This window comes from Poecilia reticulata, chromosome 19, assembly GCF_904066995.2.
Source record: "Poecilia reticulata chromosome 19, P_reticulata-male-v2, whole genome shotgun sequence".
Lineage (NCBI taxonomy): Eukaryota > Metazoa > Chordata > Actinopteri > Cyprinodontiformes > Poeciliidae > Poecilia > Poecilia reticulata.
The window spans coordinates 7,397,525-7,414,712 of NC_088848.1; the positions used below are offsets into that span (position 1 = coordinate 7,397,525).

General features: G+C 37.0%; 1 protein-coding gene across 4 annotated transcripts in view; it reads right to left on the reverse strand.

Moving 5' to 3' along the window:
* vti1a (vesicle transport through interaction with t-SNAREs 1A) overlaps positions 1–17,188 on the reverse strand; it is a 133,983-nt gene that overhangs the window by 77,977 nt on the left and 38,818 nt on the right. For all 4 annotated transcript variants that reach the window (XM_008436860.3, XM_017310975.2, XM_008436859.3 and 1 more), the window contains one exon: positions 15,406–15,490. In XM_008436860.3, the coding sequence (XP_008435082.1) occupies positions 15,406–15,490 (85 nt within the window). The remainder of the gene's footprint in view (positions 1–15,405; positions 15,491–17,188) is intronic.

The window sequence follows — 17,188 nt, forward strand, 5'->3', positions numbered from 1 at the left end:
GCTGGAGAGAAATATCAAAGAGGAAACAACAGATACTCATGTACAAAACTGTCTCTGTTCACACTAAATTACTACCTACAATGGTGAGACATTACAGGGATATTAAACACAAAGAAACTAAATAACTTGCAAGTAAAAATGACCAACAGGTCCGTTCATTGGTTCATTTCCTACTATTGACTTTTATGATTCCTCTGTAGCAAGAATGAATGAGTTGAAGGATTACAGAAGATGTTCTTGTGAACCTGCACAAACTGAACTGGAAACAAGTCTAGGTCCGCTCTGTGGTATATATTAAAGAAGAAAGTAGACATATATTTGAGGCATTAATGTCTATAAAATTACGGCAACGTTTTAAAAAGGTTTTAAAAATTATAAAATGTTCCATGATGACTTAAAAGTTCAACATGATGCAGGAAGTACTGCACTTTTTGCTGCACATTGTCAGCAAGCCAGCTGAAAGAAGGCTACTACATTCATTCCTTGGTTACAGGAAAGACACATTTGGTTGCCTCTGAACTTTTCCAGTAGTCCATAACAGACAGTCGTGGTGTAAAAACTAAAAAAAAGGCAACACTGTCGGTCAACAAGCTCAAAACTGAATTCAGCTTTTGAATTGAGCAGATAGCTTGACTGCAGTAACCACTAATATCTGCTTTTTATGGTGTTTATTACTATATAAACAGAAAAATAAAATATGCTAAATTCCATTGTATAAACTCTGAAAACAAAACTTAGTGCATTCTTAATCTATATTTTTACTCAAGTTATTGTATATGACAATAATCGGATAACGTATATAAGTGTATTTAACTGTAATTTGTAGTAAAGTATGTTATTTTAATAGCAGGAGGAATAATTGTGGCTAAGAAAACATTTTTTTTTATTTTAGTAAAATAAAAAAGTGTAATAATGTGGTATCTTTGCTCAAGGTTTTCATAACACAACAATCTCATGTCGACCAATGCCCTGAATAATTGTAGAAAAAGGTACACATTTTTGCAAAAATGAGAAAATAATGACGTACATTCCTCTAAGGATCGTCCTGACAGATTTACCAAACAAATAAATAAAAAAGAAACTTTTCTGCTAGAAAGACGCTGAAACTACTCAAATCAATTACATCAAAGATAAAGCTCACATATCGAGACTTGTTAAGTTAACTGCATTCATGTTCCAAAGGTAGAGTGCCGGAGTCATTGTTGTCATTTGACGACGGCTGCGTTTAAATTGGGAGTGAAATCCCCCCCAGGAGAGATGGTTCAACCTGTCACAGCAGACTGAGGGGACAGAAAGGTTTTTCTTTGGAAAAGGAAACATTCAGACGCATACACACTAAACACAGTGTCTGCAGATGTGTAAGATCTTAATCATCATCACCGTCATCTGCTCTGCTCGTTCAGAGTGTGTATGTGGTTCACATGAAAGGAATGCAATTCTTCCAAGACACACTCAGATGCAGAGATTTTCCCTTTGCTCTGAATTTGCATAAATTCTGCGCGTCTGGCCTTTAGGAGGCAATAACAATTATTCACCAAGTTGGTTGTTTAAGCGCATATTCAAGATGGCCATCTAAATAGCTCATTAAGACAGCAAACCACCTTACATAAAGCACACTGGAAAACTGGAAAATTCAGCATATGCATGGACTGGTTACTGGCATTGAGGATATGCTTCCTGTGGTTTAATGAGATGCCAGATAAAATGATGGAGTGAGAGGAGTTTCCTTTCTTCATAAGACAGACCCTCCCTGACTAGTTGCTGTGCATTGAGAGTCAGCTGGCTGAAATACGGCAAATACAGGATTCCCTCACAACAGTGACAACGAAAAGTGATTTATACCTATAATAATCAATGTATTATTTTATTATTTTCAGATTATATACTTAAAAGTAATTACATCTTGATATGGATATTTGTTTTGTTTTTAAAAAAATCATACTTAAGGCTGTCATAATAAGCCTTATGTAGATAATACTGAGAATTTGTTTGCCTTGCTTTGAAGAGAAAGTTCAACTATTGTATATTTCTTTTTGATGCACTGATACCACTTTCTTGCACAACAGTTTTACTGAAGTCTGTCTGCCCACATTTCTTTTAATTAGTCTCCACATTTTTCAAGTAAGCCTCATTCTGAAGGTACATTTTAATTCTAAAGTGTTGTCTGCAAAATATTTTGTATCTTTTCTCTTTCTAAGAGAGCTGCTTTTATGATTGACAAAACATTTTAACAATTCATATTTCATTATTTCTATTATCAACTTGAATCATCACAGAGGAGCAATAAAATAAGACATTTAAGATATTCCACATACAAATCAAAAGTTTAGACATTCTTAGGATGATGTGTTTTAATTCCTTCTGTTAATCTCCTGCACCCTGGTAATGTAACTAAGGGCAGAGAATGATGAGAATTCAAGTAGCAAATTGATAAATTACTCAAACAAATCCCCACCCCCCACCTCACAAAATTGCAAAAATGATTTTTTTAAAAATACCAAAAAGAACATTCCCGCGATCAAATGGCCTTCGTCAAACATTTTCAAAAGTCTACATCAATGCATCAACTTTGTTCTGTGTGTAAGTTGTAACTAGGCACCTACGCACATCAAACTTGAGATGTGCCAGACCGAGGAAGGTGTCCCTTAGGCCGTCTTAGTCAGTCTTTCACAACTGCGCTTTAAAAGATGGGCGACAGAACAGTGCGCCGCGGTTGGCCCCGATTGATGATTGAGTAACCCGAGATCATAGAAGTTCTCGTCGAGGACTTGCCGCCGCATAACTGCGCATACATCAGCCCTTCAGGACTACAGCTACACACGTCATGTGGCGAGTCCGACTGATGTGAACATGGGGGCTGTCTGGACTACTTAAAAGAAGTTTGCAACGCAGAGGTCAACAAGCAAAGACACACACGCACACAAAAAAAGAGAAAAACTGACAGGACAAGAGAAGACGACTTTGTTGGTGTAAATATGATTTTAGATGATCATCTTACAACTTAAATGCACAGTAGTTTTTAGATGCATGCACATCTAAAAACAAAGAGATCCGTGATAAAGATAGGCAAAAGACAGATATTAACTAGATAACCTGGACAGGCACAATCTCATGAACCAAACTAAATAAATAAGTTTGCGTTGACTGTGCAAACACCTTCTTTTTAGGAACTCACACAGACCCATCCGCATGACTGCGTGTGTGTGTGTATTTGTGCATGCACAGAGGCTCCCTTTCAGGACCCTCTTACAGGAGAGCGAACAGGCAGCGACTCCATCCTAAAGCAGCTCAAGGGCGCGGCCTATCTACCAAAAGGCAGAATGCATGAATAGAAATTGTTGCTTCTACTCAACATCGAGTCACTACTTTGGTTCAGTCTAAGAGTTTCTTTATGTTAGGGTTTTGTTGTTTTTTTGGGGGGTTTTTTTGCAGAGAAAGCAAAATCCAAGTCATTTAAAAATCTGACAACTCTCTTATATCTGATGATGATTTAACTTCAATCCGGATAAATTTACTCATTTAAAAAGGTTTAAACAAACTGTTATTTCACTCTGATCTTACAAACGTAAACTGTGGTCATTTTGGTCAACACGTCACCAGACGCGTAAATTAAAACAATGTCAGCTTCCTGTTTGCTCAAAACTGTGAGCAAACAGGAACATCATTTAAAACACTCCGACACACACACACACGCACAAACACACACACAAATCGCCCAGAAAACATGCCTGAACGGGACACAGAGCACTCCTAAGGTTACCCCCCAGGACAGCAGCTTTACCATCCCACTGACTGACAGATGGGGCGACCAGCTGACATCTCGGACCGGCTCTGTTTCATGTTCCCCGGGTGTCTTAAACAGGCCGGCGCCCCGTCAGATGGGCGCAGAACGGCCAAGGAGGAGGCTTCTTTGACAGAGGACGGGAGGTGTGCTTCTAGGGGTTACCACAGAGCAACAGAGAGGCGAGGAACAGACGGAGAGGGCTAATGTGCTTCACTGTGGTTGGACGTTATAATTGTGCATCGTGCAGGGGTGGTGTGTTCTGAGAAGTTCTATAGAAGATGCAGATTTTTTTTTTTTTTTTTTTTTTAATGAGCTAAAGACCACAGTTAGCTCTATATGGCTTTCCAACACAGGATCAAATAGTAGCCTCAAGGCTGCAGCCAACATTCATTTATGCAGGATTCATGATCAGTTGTTGATTTCCAGATTTACACCATAGGTTATTTACATCTAAAAGTGTGAGCCTTTTTATTTTTTACTGCAAAACATGCCACTTAGCAGTTTGCAGACTTTATCTGGTGGAATGAGAAGTGACAAAACAAATCAGAAACTTAATCGATCCAGATGGGAAATGTTCTTTAGAAGTGAAAACAATGTGATTAACAGAATAAAAATCCCATAAGTGCAAGTTTTACTACTCTTTGGCATGTATGTTATTTACATAGGAGCAAAGATTATTTATAAAAAATTCTGATCAATTCACAAAGAAGGTTTTGAAATTGTTAAGCAAATATAATTTTTTTCAAAACTCCACATCAAAAATGTAAAAACACCAAATGATCTTGTTCAAGTTTATACATTCTTAGTATGAGAGTAATTGGAAAAACGCCTTCAAGGATGTGACTGTTACTTGCATCTTTTCATAAAAAAATATTGTTTTAAATTTTTTTGTTCAACTTGAGGCTTAACAACAGGCATTTTAAATGGAATAAAACAACTTTTAAGTACTTGTGAACAGGGTGGAGAAAACATTCCATATTTTATTAGACATATTTATTCGTCTTTTGCAATAAATTAATACAATTACCCCTAATTTTACTGTTGCATAATAATGAAATAAAAATAATGTTTTTTTTTTTGTGTTTTCTTTTTTTTGGGGCTGTTTTTCTGTTTGCTATTAAGTTTTTGCCATTCAATACATTCAATAGTCAATAGTGGCTAAATGTCCACTTTTGTAAAATATGTCACTGATAGATTTTATTATAATTTCACAAAATAAGAGTAAAATAAAACTGTTACTGCTGTAATAAAAACAAGTTGAAAGCAATTTCTTATCTCAAAATATACTGCAGAAAAAAAGACCTATTATGTAGCTAAAGTGAGGCAGGATTGAGTTTTAATAATACTTTTAGTTGTTGAAATGACAAAATAAAAAATAAAATATTTTTATTGGTAATTCTCCTTTCACTTGAATTCCTGCATCTACTTTCAGATAAAAGTCTGTTTTATTTAACATCTTGTCAATTCTTTTCTCAGAGTTATTTTCATCACCAGATTAATATTCTTGATAAATATTTCCTGATGACAAGGTGGCACCATTGTCTATCAGTTCCACTCCTGTTTTTTTTTTTTTGTGTGTGTCTTTTTTGTATTATTCATTTATTTGTCCGTCCTTTCTGCTTTTAATATTTCAGCGTCTCAGATGTAGCGGCTCTTTAAAGCGCCCATAGGGGAGCTGCGAGTCCTTGCTTTTGTCTCCCATTTCCTTCTGAAACTGTTTTTCTTTAACCCTATGCGGCTCTTCACAGTTGTTGTCTTAGCTCTCTCTCCCCCTCCGTCGCTCATGCTGTTGTTTTCTTCCCTCTCTCCCTCTTTCTCTGTCTCCCGCTCTTCCCTCCGTTTTCTCTGTGTCAGACAGAGGTCAATGCTACACTTTTTTCTCCTGCATGCACCAAGGCAGGGGGTATCTTTTTTTTTGTTACTGTGACCTAAAAATAGGAAGAAAAAATGATTTAGGGTTGGGACCAAGGTGCCTTTTAAGATATAGCAGCAAACCACTATCTTGTTACTGAAGGGTGCTTTGTATCTAGAGATAGAGGCTGGATTATATCAAATGATTTGTAGGAGACATAATTACAAAATAAGTTTCATTTTAGGAGTTTTAAAGACAGAAGTTTACTAAAACTGGATTAACTAGCTGTTATATGTTCAAAGGTATGACAGAGAACAAAAACAATATTGTGGGAAGTATGGTTTGAGGTTTACTTAAAAAAAAAGATGCTGAACAGATTGTTCTGTTGGAAATGTTCACAATGGTAGTTCAAGAATTTGACTCATTTTTACTGTCCTGTTTTTTTCCCACATTTAAGGTTAGAAACAAACTTTGTTGTCTATTAATTACAAAGCAAAGTTCTACTTAAAGCTTTAAATGGTGTCCTAAATGTTTAAACGTATAAAAAACGTAACCCACGCCTGTTAGATTTCTATTTTTGTTAGTAATGTAACACGTATTTTTCAGATTTGATGTGTTGTTGATTTTACACAATTCCACTGAGAATCCAAATATTTTAAAGGGGAAAATATCGAAAACAAAAAAGCGTCAACAACTACACCCCCTTGAATACTTTTCACAGCACCTTTTTATTTAATTTTTTTAAAATTATTATTTAGATGTCACTCTTACTGAGTTCACACCTAACCCTTAATTAATAATTCTAATTACCATAAAGTTCTGCTGTCCTATGTTGACTTTCATGACATTCTTTCAGTTGCAAAAAGGTTAAAAGGTTAAAAATGTGCAAAAGGATGTCAGTGTTTAAATTTAGGGGAATGAGGCAAAAACAAAGAGGTCAATTATTGGAGAATAAAAAGTGACAAACATCTGCACCTGGCTAAAATCTTCTGAAACCTCATGTGAGAATGTGTTACGTTTAATTAAACCAAACTCAAACGTCTGGGCCACAATTCAAAAAAGGGTGTTTGAAATTTAAAAAAAGGAACCCCATAACCATAGTCAAACAAGGTGATGGTAGCATCATGCTCTGGGGTAACTTTACTTAAAATAAAACTGTGTTTTTTCCAAGTGTATTTGTAAACTGACTAAGTTACAGTATGTGCCGTTTCAAACCTTAGTGTGTCTGCTTGAAAGCAGAACATGAGGAAAGATTGTATTTTCAGCACCACAATGAGTCGCCACACACATCCAAATCAAAAGAATTGTTTCACATGAAGAAAAAGAAAAAACTGTACAGTGGCCTAGTCAGAATCCAGACCTGAATCTGAAAGGAAACCTGAGGGTTCCCCTGAAGAGCGCTGTGGATGAGAAATGCCTTCACAATCTGACACATTTGGAGCACTTTGCCAAGGTAAAGCAGAGAAATCATCAAGAATAAAAACTGGAATTAATTCAAGGGTGTTCACTCTTATGCAACCAGGTTATTGCAGGTTTCATTTTCTTTTTTCTTTTTTTTTTTACATTTTTCCCTCTGACAGACTGTTTTTCAGCTGAACTGTACAGAATTTAGGTCACACTAAAAGATGAAGTTTAAAACTAATTTACACTCATTTTTTTACACCACATAAATTTGGCATTTTACAGGAGTGTCTTCACTTTTAAGAGCTGTGTGTTTTGAGTTAGCATTTAGCATCTGTCACAATGTTGCTTATTCATAAAAGAGCTAAATTTGTGGTAACAATATTGCCTCATGTTTGACTAAGTAGTGAAGCTTAGATGAGCTGACTAGTCAGATCATTACCTCCAAGAGTCTCATTATGCTGAGAGGCTTGTTGAAACTAATAACTGACTAAAGGTCTAATTATTACATTTTCTCATAATTTTATTACAGCTATCCATAACACTTTGGGATACCTAATTGAGGAACACAAGGAGGGAAGCAGTGGTAGTTTAGCAGCAGGTGGATTGAAGCGTTACTGAGGAATCGAGATTCAAAGAAGGTTCGCGTTCACGAGTTTGCAACTACATCTTGGAAAAACACAGATATACAAAAAACTGGCTCACAGTCACAAACACACACTTGAGTTTGTTGGTTCAGCTCTTCCATTGAGGGCCCCTGTGCTAGCCCACCATTGTCCACGTAAAGCCTTTTGTCTAGCTAGTCTGAAACTAGAGATTGCACCTTAGCTACCGCAGTTCAAGCGTAAACAGTGTTTTCATGCCCTATGATAGACACTGTTGCCAGTGGACCCCTAAATCCCTGGAACAGCTGAGTCCTAGGGTGTCAAAGATAATGGCGATTTATTGCAGTGCGAGGTTTTCTCGTTGCCTCCCCCTTCCTTTTCCAATCGTCCCTCCGACCCCTCCTCCCCCCTCAAACAGATTAAAATTAAGCCGTAAACATGTGAGGACGGAATTAACACATTTACCGAGTCTCCTCTTCCCACAACCCATTTTCGCTCCGGAGCGGCTGATCCCCGCCGCCGAACGTGGGTGCAATTTTAATGACTCGCAACGTTTTTGAAGTCCACATGAAAAAAGCGACGTTCGCCGTTTGTGGCGGCGCTAGATATGGCTAGGCCATGGCCGACTATGATTGGGAAGGGGGGCTGGGAGGGCGGGGGGAACGCACGCCGCCAACTCGGACTCCAGGCTCTTCGATAGGATCGGTGTCATTTTCCTCTCCACGATAAGACGCCTTGCTGACAAGGTCCGATTAGGAGAGAAAAAAAATCATTATTGCTACCCCTTTCATCCACCGGGGGTTTACCGATAAACAGCTCACCCACGGCTAGATTTGCTGAGAGCGAGATGTTGTACGCAAGGAAAAAAAATTATATATATATATATATATGTTATTTTTTTTAGCAATTGTCTAGCTTTTAGAAAGCCACATACAAAATATTCCACATAAGAAAAAAAAAATCTCTTGGCTGAAAACTCAAGCTGTGAAATATTTAAGTGCCAGCTCTTGCCTCCATTAATAAGACATATATCAAATGACTTATATTCTTTTTCAACCCAACACTGCACACCAATTGTTTCAGCCTACAAAAAACTGGATTGATTATGCTGTACCTCAAGGAAAACCACTTTAGCAAACGTCTTTTAAAATAGAAAATGAAAGGAAGTTGTTTAAAATATTCAAGCTACATTCTAGAGCAAAGAGAATGAACTAAAAACAAAGCATAGAAACACAATTCAGTCACATTTACATACTTTATACATATAAATATACTTCAGATTTTTATATATTTATTATGTGACAGAAGAAAAAAGCTTTAAATATAACTTATGAATTTATCTTTTTAAGAGTTGAAAAAAATCTATTGGAATTATTTTTATTCACGTAAACATTTAACCAGTAGGATTTTATTTAAGAAAAACAAAAAACAATACTGCTAAATTGGATGAAAATATTTTAAAAAGTATAGAGTGAATTCAATTCTCTTTAGAGACAATAAAGGCTTGTGGTTAAAATACAACATAAGGTCTATAAACGCAATGCATTATGTCACTTGTTAAGCATCTGGCAGCAGTTTTTGAGTAGTAAGCACGACTTTGGTGGCACGGCACAAAAAAGAAACACCAAGTCTGATCTTTAGAGCGAACAAGGAGAAAGAAAGCAAGCGGGAGAGAAAAAGAAAGAAGATGGAGGGGGAGAGATAGAGAGTCGGGACAAACGTGCTCTGTGTTACTGGGCCACTCCAGCACCCATGGACTCCCAGCAAGACTCAAAGCCACTCTCTGCTTCAAACAGGAGTCATGAGGATATATTTTTTTCAAGTTTCCCCAAAAAACACATTTATTTATTTCTCGTCACTCTCCCATTTGTCTGTTCATTTCTTTCTGCCCCAGCACCCCTCACGCCGTCGTTAAAACCCTGTTGATGAAGCCGCCGTGTTTGCCCTCCCCACCCGTCTTTTAATACCACGGCAGCTGAAAATCAAACTCCTCTAAAACAAATTGATGTACCCTTTAATACAGTCGTCACATCATCACAGGGTCCTCGTGTGACGACTGCAGGGCTGCTTAGCTGAGCCTAGCGATGGCTGTCACGGTTTAGGTTGCTTCAATGATTCATCACAAAAAAAGAAAAAAAAGAAAGAAAAGAGTTTCTGAGAATAGAGAGAAAGGAAAAGGAGAGAGACGGAAAGAAAAATCCCCAGGATCATGGCTGAATCACTGAGACCTTTGATTGACAATGTCTAATCAGATTATCTCCAGCCTAATAAAGTTGACAGCCTGCAGTGTTGCTCTCTACCTGGCATGGTGTGAACTTTAGGCTGGGTCGGAGCCCCCGGGGGCCCGAAACCTGACCCTCTCTGCTTATCTAAACAGGACTGAAATCAATTCCTAATGAAGTGTTTTCATTTCGGAGGATTGATTACAGACCACTAACCAACAAGGTGCTCACCTAAGAAGTTCCCTCGATCTCTTACCAGCCAGGTTTTAAAGTGGATGAGAATTTTTGTGCCTCCCTCTTTGTTTCTGCATCTTAGCTATTTATACTATATAGGTTTGGAATCAGAATAGCTTAGGTTGAAGGCTGTGTCTTAATGCTCATGAGGGAAAAAAAAGATATTTGTGAAATTATTTCAGGAATAAAGTCTTATATTTATAATTTAACCATCGTCGCAAATATTTGCTTATTTAATAAGGTGAACTAGGCTGCTAGAAGCTGCTGGAGGTAAATAACTGGCATTGCTGTCGCTACTGTATGAAGAAAAAATATAAAACCATTTTAAAACCCTTTGTAGTGCAGCTATAAAAGCTAAAATAAAGACACATTTAAGACCGTGGACTTTTCTATTCATTAAAATGCCCCTACTATACATTTACTATGTTTTAATTGCACTTAATAAAGACTGAAAAATTTATCAGCACAATTACCAAATACAGTTGTAATTGCAATTTATTTTAATAACTAAACTGAATCTCCTCTGAATTGCAGATTTGCTGTTAATCAGTATTGTGCCTTCGTATAAAGACCTTGGGTCAAAAGCAAAACTGTCTTTTCCAAATCATATCCATACGTTTCTTTTCTTACTGAAAATTTAAGCCGTATCAGGCAGTTTATCAATACATTTGCTTGTTTTGTTCTTAAAGAAATTTGAGGCTAGTCCTACTTTAATAAATGAAGAGTAGAAAGGTGCGATAGCAATTCACTGTAGCTTTGATGTCTTTACAGACATGCTTTTTCTATTTCTAAACAACCAGCCATAAATGATTCAAAATCTTTTCAAGTCTGGAGCTAAGGGCCAATATTTGGCATGCCTTTGATTAAACATCAGTCTTCACATTTGACAAGCCTCCACATTTGGGCATTTCAAATACTCTTGACTCAAATGTCTTTAAATTAGCTAACTGCATGCCCTCCCCCTTTATTTATCGCCCCCTTTTAACTGGGCTATCCCTCATGTCTGCTTGGTGTAGTGCCTGGGCTTTTGAGGCAGTGCTCTTCACTAATAAAGTTCTATATTTTATTTATGAGACAAACAGAGAACCCTGGTTTCTTGAGGGTGCGTGTGGTAAATAGCTCTGCATGTCCAAAAAGTCTCCATGATATCCCTCTGAGGGCTCTCACTGCTTTTGGCAAGCCTTTGTTTTCTTCCAATAAACACTGGAGATGTTGAGAGCGAAGAAAAAAATGGGGGGGGGGGGAAAGAAAAGAAGTCAAAACAGCAATGATAAAATGATACCATGTAGAGACTCATCTTTTCTCAGAACTAGGATTCCCTTATTTTTGCCTAAAATGTGACCTAGAAGCATCGTAGCTTTTTTTTCTTCTTGGTCATTAAGAAATGTACTCTTAGCAGTGAGGAGAAAGGTGAAGCTATAAAGCGTTTCTATGCCATCTCTCTGTTCGAGAACACTCGCTTTGAAATAAAATGTCTTTTCGTTCCACTTCTGATCGGTCTGAGGAAGTTCTTAAGGGTGACAGTGTCACAGCAGCTAAAGAAAGCAACTTCAGATTACTGCAAATATAACCGTGCTGAAGAACTTTACATTAAAACAACATATATTAGGGGATAGTTGAGATGTTTATAGAGAGTTTGGTGGAACAAAAATGTAGTGCTTTAATTATTCCTGTTTAAAAGTTGAGGTTGCCGTATGCAATCATTCAAATACACAAACCTCATTGGAAGGAACATAGGAAAAGTATATCTCTATTGTGCTTGAATAAACTGTCATGTTACCTGGGTTTTTATTATTAGCAGTTTCTCGTCAGGTGCAAAAAAATAAGTAGCCACAATTCATTACAGTTTTGGTAAAAGTATAATCATAGCGTCTCTGTTAATTGATTTGAAGTATGTCATGGTTTCTGGATAATATTAAATGAGACATCTGATGAGTAAAATTATCTAAAAGAAACTAAATGTGCAATTAGGTAACATTAATGAGCATTTTTTTATTTTAATATTTCTATCTAAAAATCCAATATAAGTAAGCTATATTGCAAAATACGTTGTTTTTCCTGTAAAATCTCAAACCTAATTTTATAGCATTTTCTTTTGTATAAATTTAGTTCATTAAGCATAAATCAGAGAACGATGACCAAAGAACGCATTTACGTTTTGCAAGTTTAGATCAAGTGCAAGCAATAATTTATGAACATAATGAGATACAGAAGGCCTTTAAGCACACTTATATTGTTTTGCCCAACTCAAAAAGTGTGTTTTTATTCAAAAACTTAGACAATAGCAACAATTTTTTGGTAAAGAGCACTTGAGCAACATCAAGTTAGTTTATAATTTTAAAAAAAGAGGAGGAAAAAAAACTGAATAGTCAGAACAAGATCAAAGAACAACAGCGAACACATGCAATTTCAGCCCCTTGGCATTTCATATTTTTATAGCTCTGGTCATTTTGTACAGGAGAGTTGAATATAAATATAAAACTCGGCTGCCATGTGTGCAGACTGTGAAGTAATTAATTCCCATCTTTGGGACACTTAGTAGCCACTTTAAAAACTCATGAGTTAAACAAACGTTTTGTATTCCACTCATAGCTCGTTAGGAAAAGCAGATACATTCCTTTAAAAAATCATTTATATATTATTTCCATACATAATGAAAATAAATGAGAGAAAAACCTGATCAAGTCCAGGGGTGCTGAATGGTTTGTTTACAGATATGAAAAGAAAGTAGGAGGAGGAAAAAAAACGAAACACACACACCTGTTTAGCAAAACAAATTATTTTGCTAAACAGGTGTTTCTTCACCTGCACTTTGTATTAACCCTCTGCCACTACAAAACCAAGTCACTACTAACTGCCCTGATACTGATTCAGACTGGGATGCTACAATCAGCACACCTGTCAAAAAGTTTTATTGTGCGTCTGGACCTGCAGTCACACTTATTTGGCGAGGATTAAAGATAGAAACTACACCCACAAGTTGACTACATTTTAATGCCAGAATAAATATGCACTCCTCTATGATTTTGCATGGGAATGAAGAAAAAACAATGAATCAGCAAGTATCATGTATGGGCTGGTTATTGCTGTCAAGGTATACCAAAGGTTAAAAAGGTTATGGTTTCAAACGGCTGACATTTCATACTGCTAAAATATTTAACGGTTCCACACCAACCTGTTGCTGCTGTGCACTGCCAGCCAGTGGGCTGAAAGAAGACTGCTTCACTTTGTCTGGTTACAACAAAGACAAATGAAAAACTCAAGAGTTATGGTGTGGAAACCATAACACTTGTTTCTCACATTCTGCACAATGTTCTGCACAATAAGAACTTGAAAACTCCATAATGAGCAATATTTGGAATAATTTTAGCAGCACTATAAACAATTTTTTCAGTTTCAATAAATGTTTTAGTTTAAAATGTTTGAAGATTGAGAAATTGTAATTTTTTACATAGAGTATTAAATGGACAATGAATGAAAGCCCATTTACTCCAAAAAGGAAAAATGCTTTCAGCTGTGAAAATTGAGATAAGCAAATATCTGTCTGTCAGAACATATGGTTGTTTTTTCTCAACAAAAATATGAAATTGGCAATAATCCTAATCATAATCTTAATAATCAAATCTACTTTCCTTGTTTCTCAAAAGTTTCCCATTTCAGCTTTCACATTAAAAATTACAATTGTTTTAAGATAAAAATATTATTCATGTGGGTAAAAAGAAACACAGGTGTGATGTTGAAAGTGTGAAAAATCGCCTCTTGGCCTTTTTCAAAGTTTACATGAAGGTTTTGTGTTGCCTGTTGGTAGTCAGAGGTATACTGTAAATAACTGAGTAACTAAGTGATTTTTTTAATTGAATTTTTGCCCACTTTGTAAGCAAACATGGTTGCATCCGGCTTGCAAAAATTCACTTCCACTTTTGAGAGCTTTGCATCAAAAGCAATCAATCAACCTCGTAAAGACTGCATAATCTAAATGCAATCTATGCCTTGTGCTGATTTATTCCTAATTTGACCTGGAGACATCGCCAGTTCAGGTTGTGCATCTGAGCGAACGGTTCGTATCGACAGCAGAGTTAAGGAAAGGGTCGTGGATAAAAGAGGCAGGGTGAAGATTCCCCACAAACATACCCCACAGCTGGTGTGCGCCAAGCCAAGTGTGTGGGACTGAGCAAGGATAAACGAGCATTGTTCTCACCCTGCCTCACACAGTGTGAATAAGACAGCCAACCGGCAACCCGGGGTCAAGGGGCATGTGGCCGACACCGGCAGGAGAAACCGCTGGGCCCAGTAGGTACTGATCAATGTTAAGCTAAGGGCCCAGCAAGCTGTGAGGCAAATGATCCAAACAAGCTGTTGTATGAGATGCGACTGGGTGAGAGCAAGAAGAAAAAAAAAATTGAAAATCCCCCAGCTGTCGTAGAATTCTACACCATCGAGAAACTGGAGTAACAACCGAGGCGTTTGAATCAACATTTTTAGGCAGAAGATGCAGACTGCATTTATGAATTTGTGAATGCAAGTCACAGGGAACATCAAAAGCAGGTGGTCCGCGTGCAAACCTTAGTTGACTTGAATTATTAAATCTGTCGACGTCGCGCGCACCAGCCACCCCACGATTATAGTGTAAATTGACAAACTTTTCTCCAAACTACAACGGAAGCCACAGAAAGCTAGTAGATGCTTCAAGAATGAGCTTTGATATCTCTCTGAGGAATACACTGTGCCTCAATAATGTGGTGGCTGTCAGGAAGGAAGACAGGAAGCGGGGAAAAAAAGCACATGCTAACTGGTTAAGTTTATTTAGGCTCCCAATGAGATTTCTTTTTCCTATTTTAAGACTAAAACCACCCTTAATAATGAGGAATTTGTTTTTATCTTTCTGTCCGTCCCACTCCTGAATTAAGAATGCTAACCTTGTTTATTTTCATAGACCTCCTGATTGAGTAAAAACAGAAAAAATCTACTATAAAACCCAACACACTTGCATATATAACTTACAGACACACAACTATATGGGTACTTGAATTTTTTTTTTTCAGGGGAAGCGGCTCCCGATATGCCGCCTGTACACTTCTTCCTCTCACCTTTGATGTGCACCCGAAAATGTCATCAGGCGTCAAGGAAAGATTCTTTTTTAACAGTCCTCCCCACACACAATCCAACCCTCCAAAACACACACACGCATCCACCCACCTCGTGTGTGAGCAAGACAATTTGCCGTTGCTCACTCATCCTCGTCGCTATCTTGAACCCCCTCCCTTCACCGCTACCCCACTCTTTTCCAATCCATAGCAGAGTACGTACCAGTTTCTACTGCAATCTGATAGCCGGCCTCCAGTCTCCGAGATGACCTTTCCAGCCTTTCTGTGTTGTCCAACAGATGTGCTCTCTGCAATAAACAGAGGGAGAGAAAGGGAGAGAGCGAGAGAGAAAAAAAAACATTACGCTTCAGAAACAAACAGAAAATAAAAATTGATTGAGAGGCCTGGGACCTATTTCAAAGAAACACATCAGCACCGTCACCCAAACAGACAGACCTACAGCAACAACATAATACAACCAGCTTACCAATAACCCTCACGCATGACAATGTCTTACATGCTGATGGAGTATCAAGCAAGAAAATGCAGGTTTGCCTCATCTTGGACATAAAAAGACAAACTACTTGGAACTTTGTTGCTCCTTCGTATTGTTATATGACCTGATCAGAGAACAGGTAAGGCACAAGATAGATCAAGAGCATAGCCACAAATTGGGAGAGGTTTCCAATCAAAACAAAGGGAATCAAACATGTTGCACAAAACAGGCATGCTATAAAAATCAATTGAAAACCTTTTTATTCATTTTGTACAATGTGAAATTTTTAATAAATCGTTCCTTCAAAGTCTAAACATGCATATGCGACATTTTGCAGATGTGCTGAACTGCTACTGTCCATTTTATTAAGTAAAACTTTTTTCACAATGTAATTTCATCTGCACAAACTGTACTGTGTGCAATTCTTAATCAGTTTTTTTTTGTTTTTTACATTTTTTAAGAGCAGTCAGACTTTTTTGGAATATTTCCAAGTGTCTTTTATTGGCTTTTTCTGAGAAAATACTTGGCGGGTTATATTTCCCATAAGACTAGCCCGTATGAAGTCAGGGAATCTGAATATATGACTCGAGTCAATTAGAATGAAATGTATTTCATTTAAATTTGGACTGAACTGAATTCTTTATAAGGTGACATGAGTTGAATCTGTTTATCTGAAAAACTATCCGTTGTGAACTGGCATTATATAGATGAATTGAAGTGAATTAAATTGATTCATGATGTAGGGGTTACTGTGTGTCCTCCTTCCTTCCTCATTATTATAATCAGCTTCTAAAACTCGACTCAAAAAGCATGTAAAAAGATGTTTCATTAACCAATAAATCAGGATTTTGATAAAAGTGGAAGTTAGTGAAGGTCAAAATGGCTGAAATAATGTGTTTGAAAGTTTAGACAGTTGATTAGGCCTAGTTTCTTAGCTCCCATGAAAGCTCTTATTGAGCATAAAAGTAGTAAACTAAATCGTCTGTTGAGTCTGGTTTAGTGGAAAAATGATCCTTCGTACTTATGTGCCACCGTCAATGCTTTGAATGTTTGTGGTACATTTTCTTTAACTCACGACATCAATAATTTTTTGATGCATTTAGCTAAAGTCTGTTTCCTAGGGGCTTTCATAGAGCTGAAAAGATAACAATTATTTTTCCCAGATTTAAAATGTACTATTTTAAAAGGATTGATGTGGAACAATTTATTGGATAATTAGTTTCCCCCAACTGATGTCAGCTCCAAGTGCATTTCAAATATTGACAAGATTTCTTTTTTCCTCTCTAGTTTCTAGTTTTTGTTTTTTACCTCAATGTTATATATTCTGGAATATGAAGAATAGGAGCAAAACTTCCAAAAGACAAGAGGGTTTTATACCAAAAAATATTACCATTGTTAAGATCTAAGAACATTTCTATTAATTTTTTGTCTTTTTCTACCTGACCTGTATGAATTTGCTTGTTTCATATTAACCATTCATGAATTCCTGTCAGTTTTGGAGAAGTTTTGT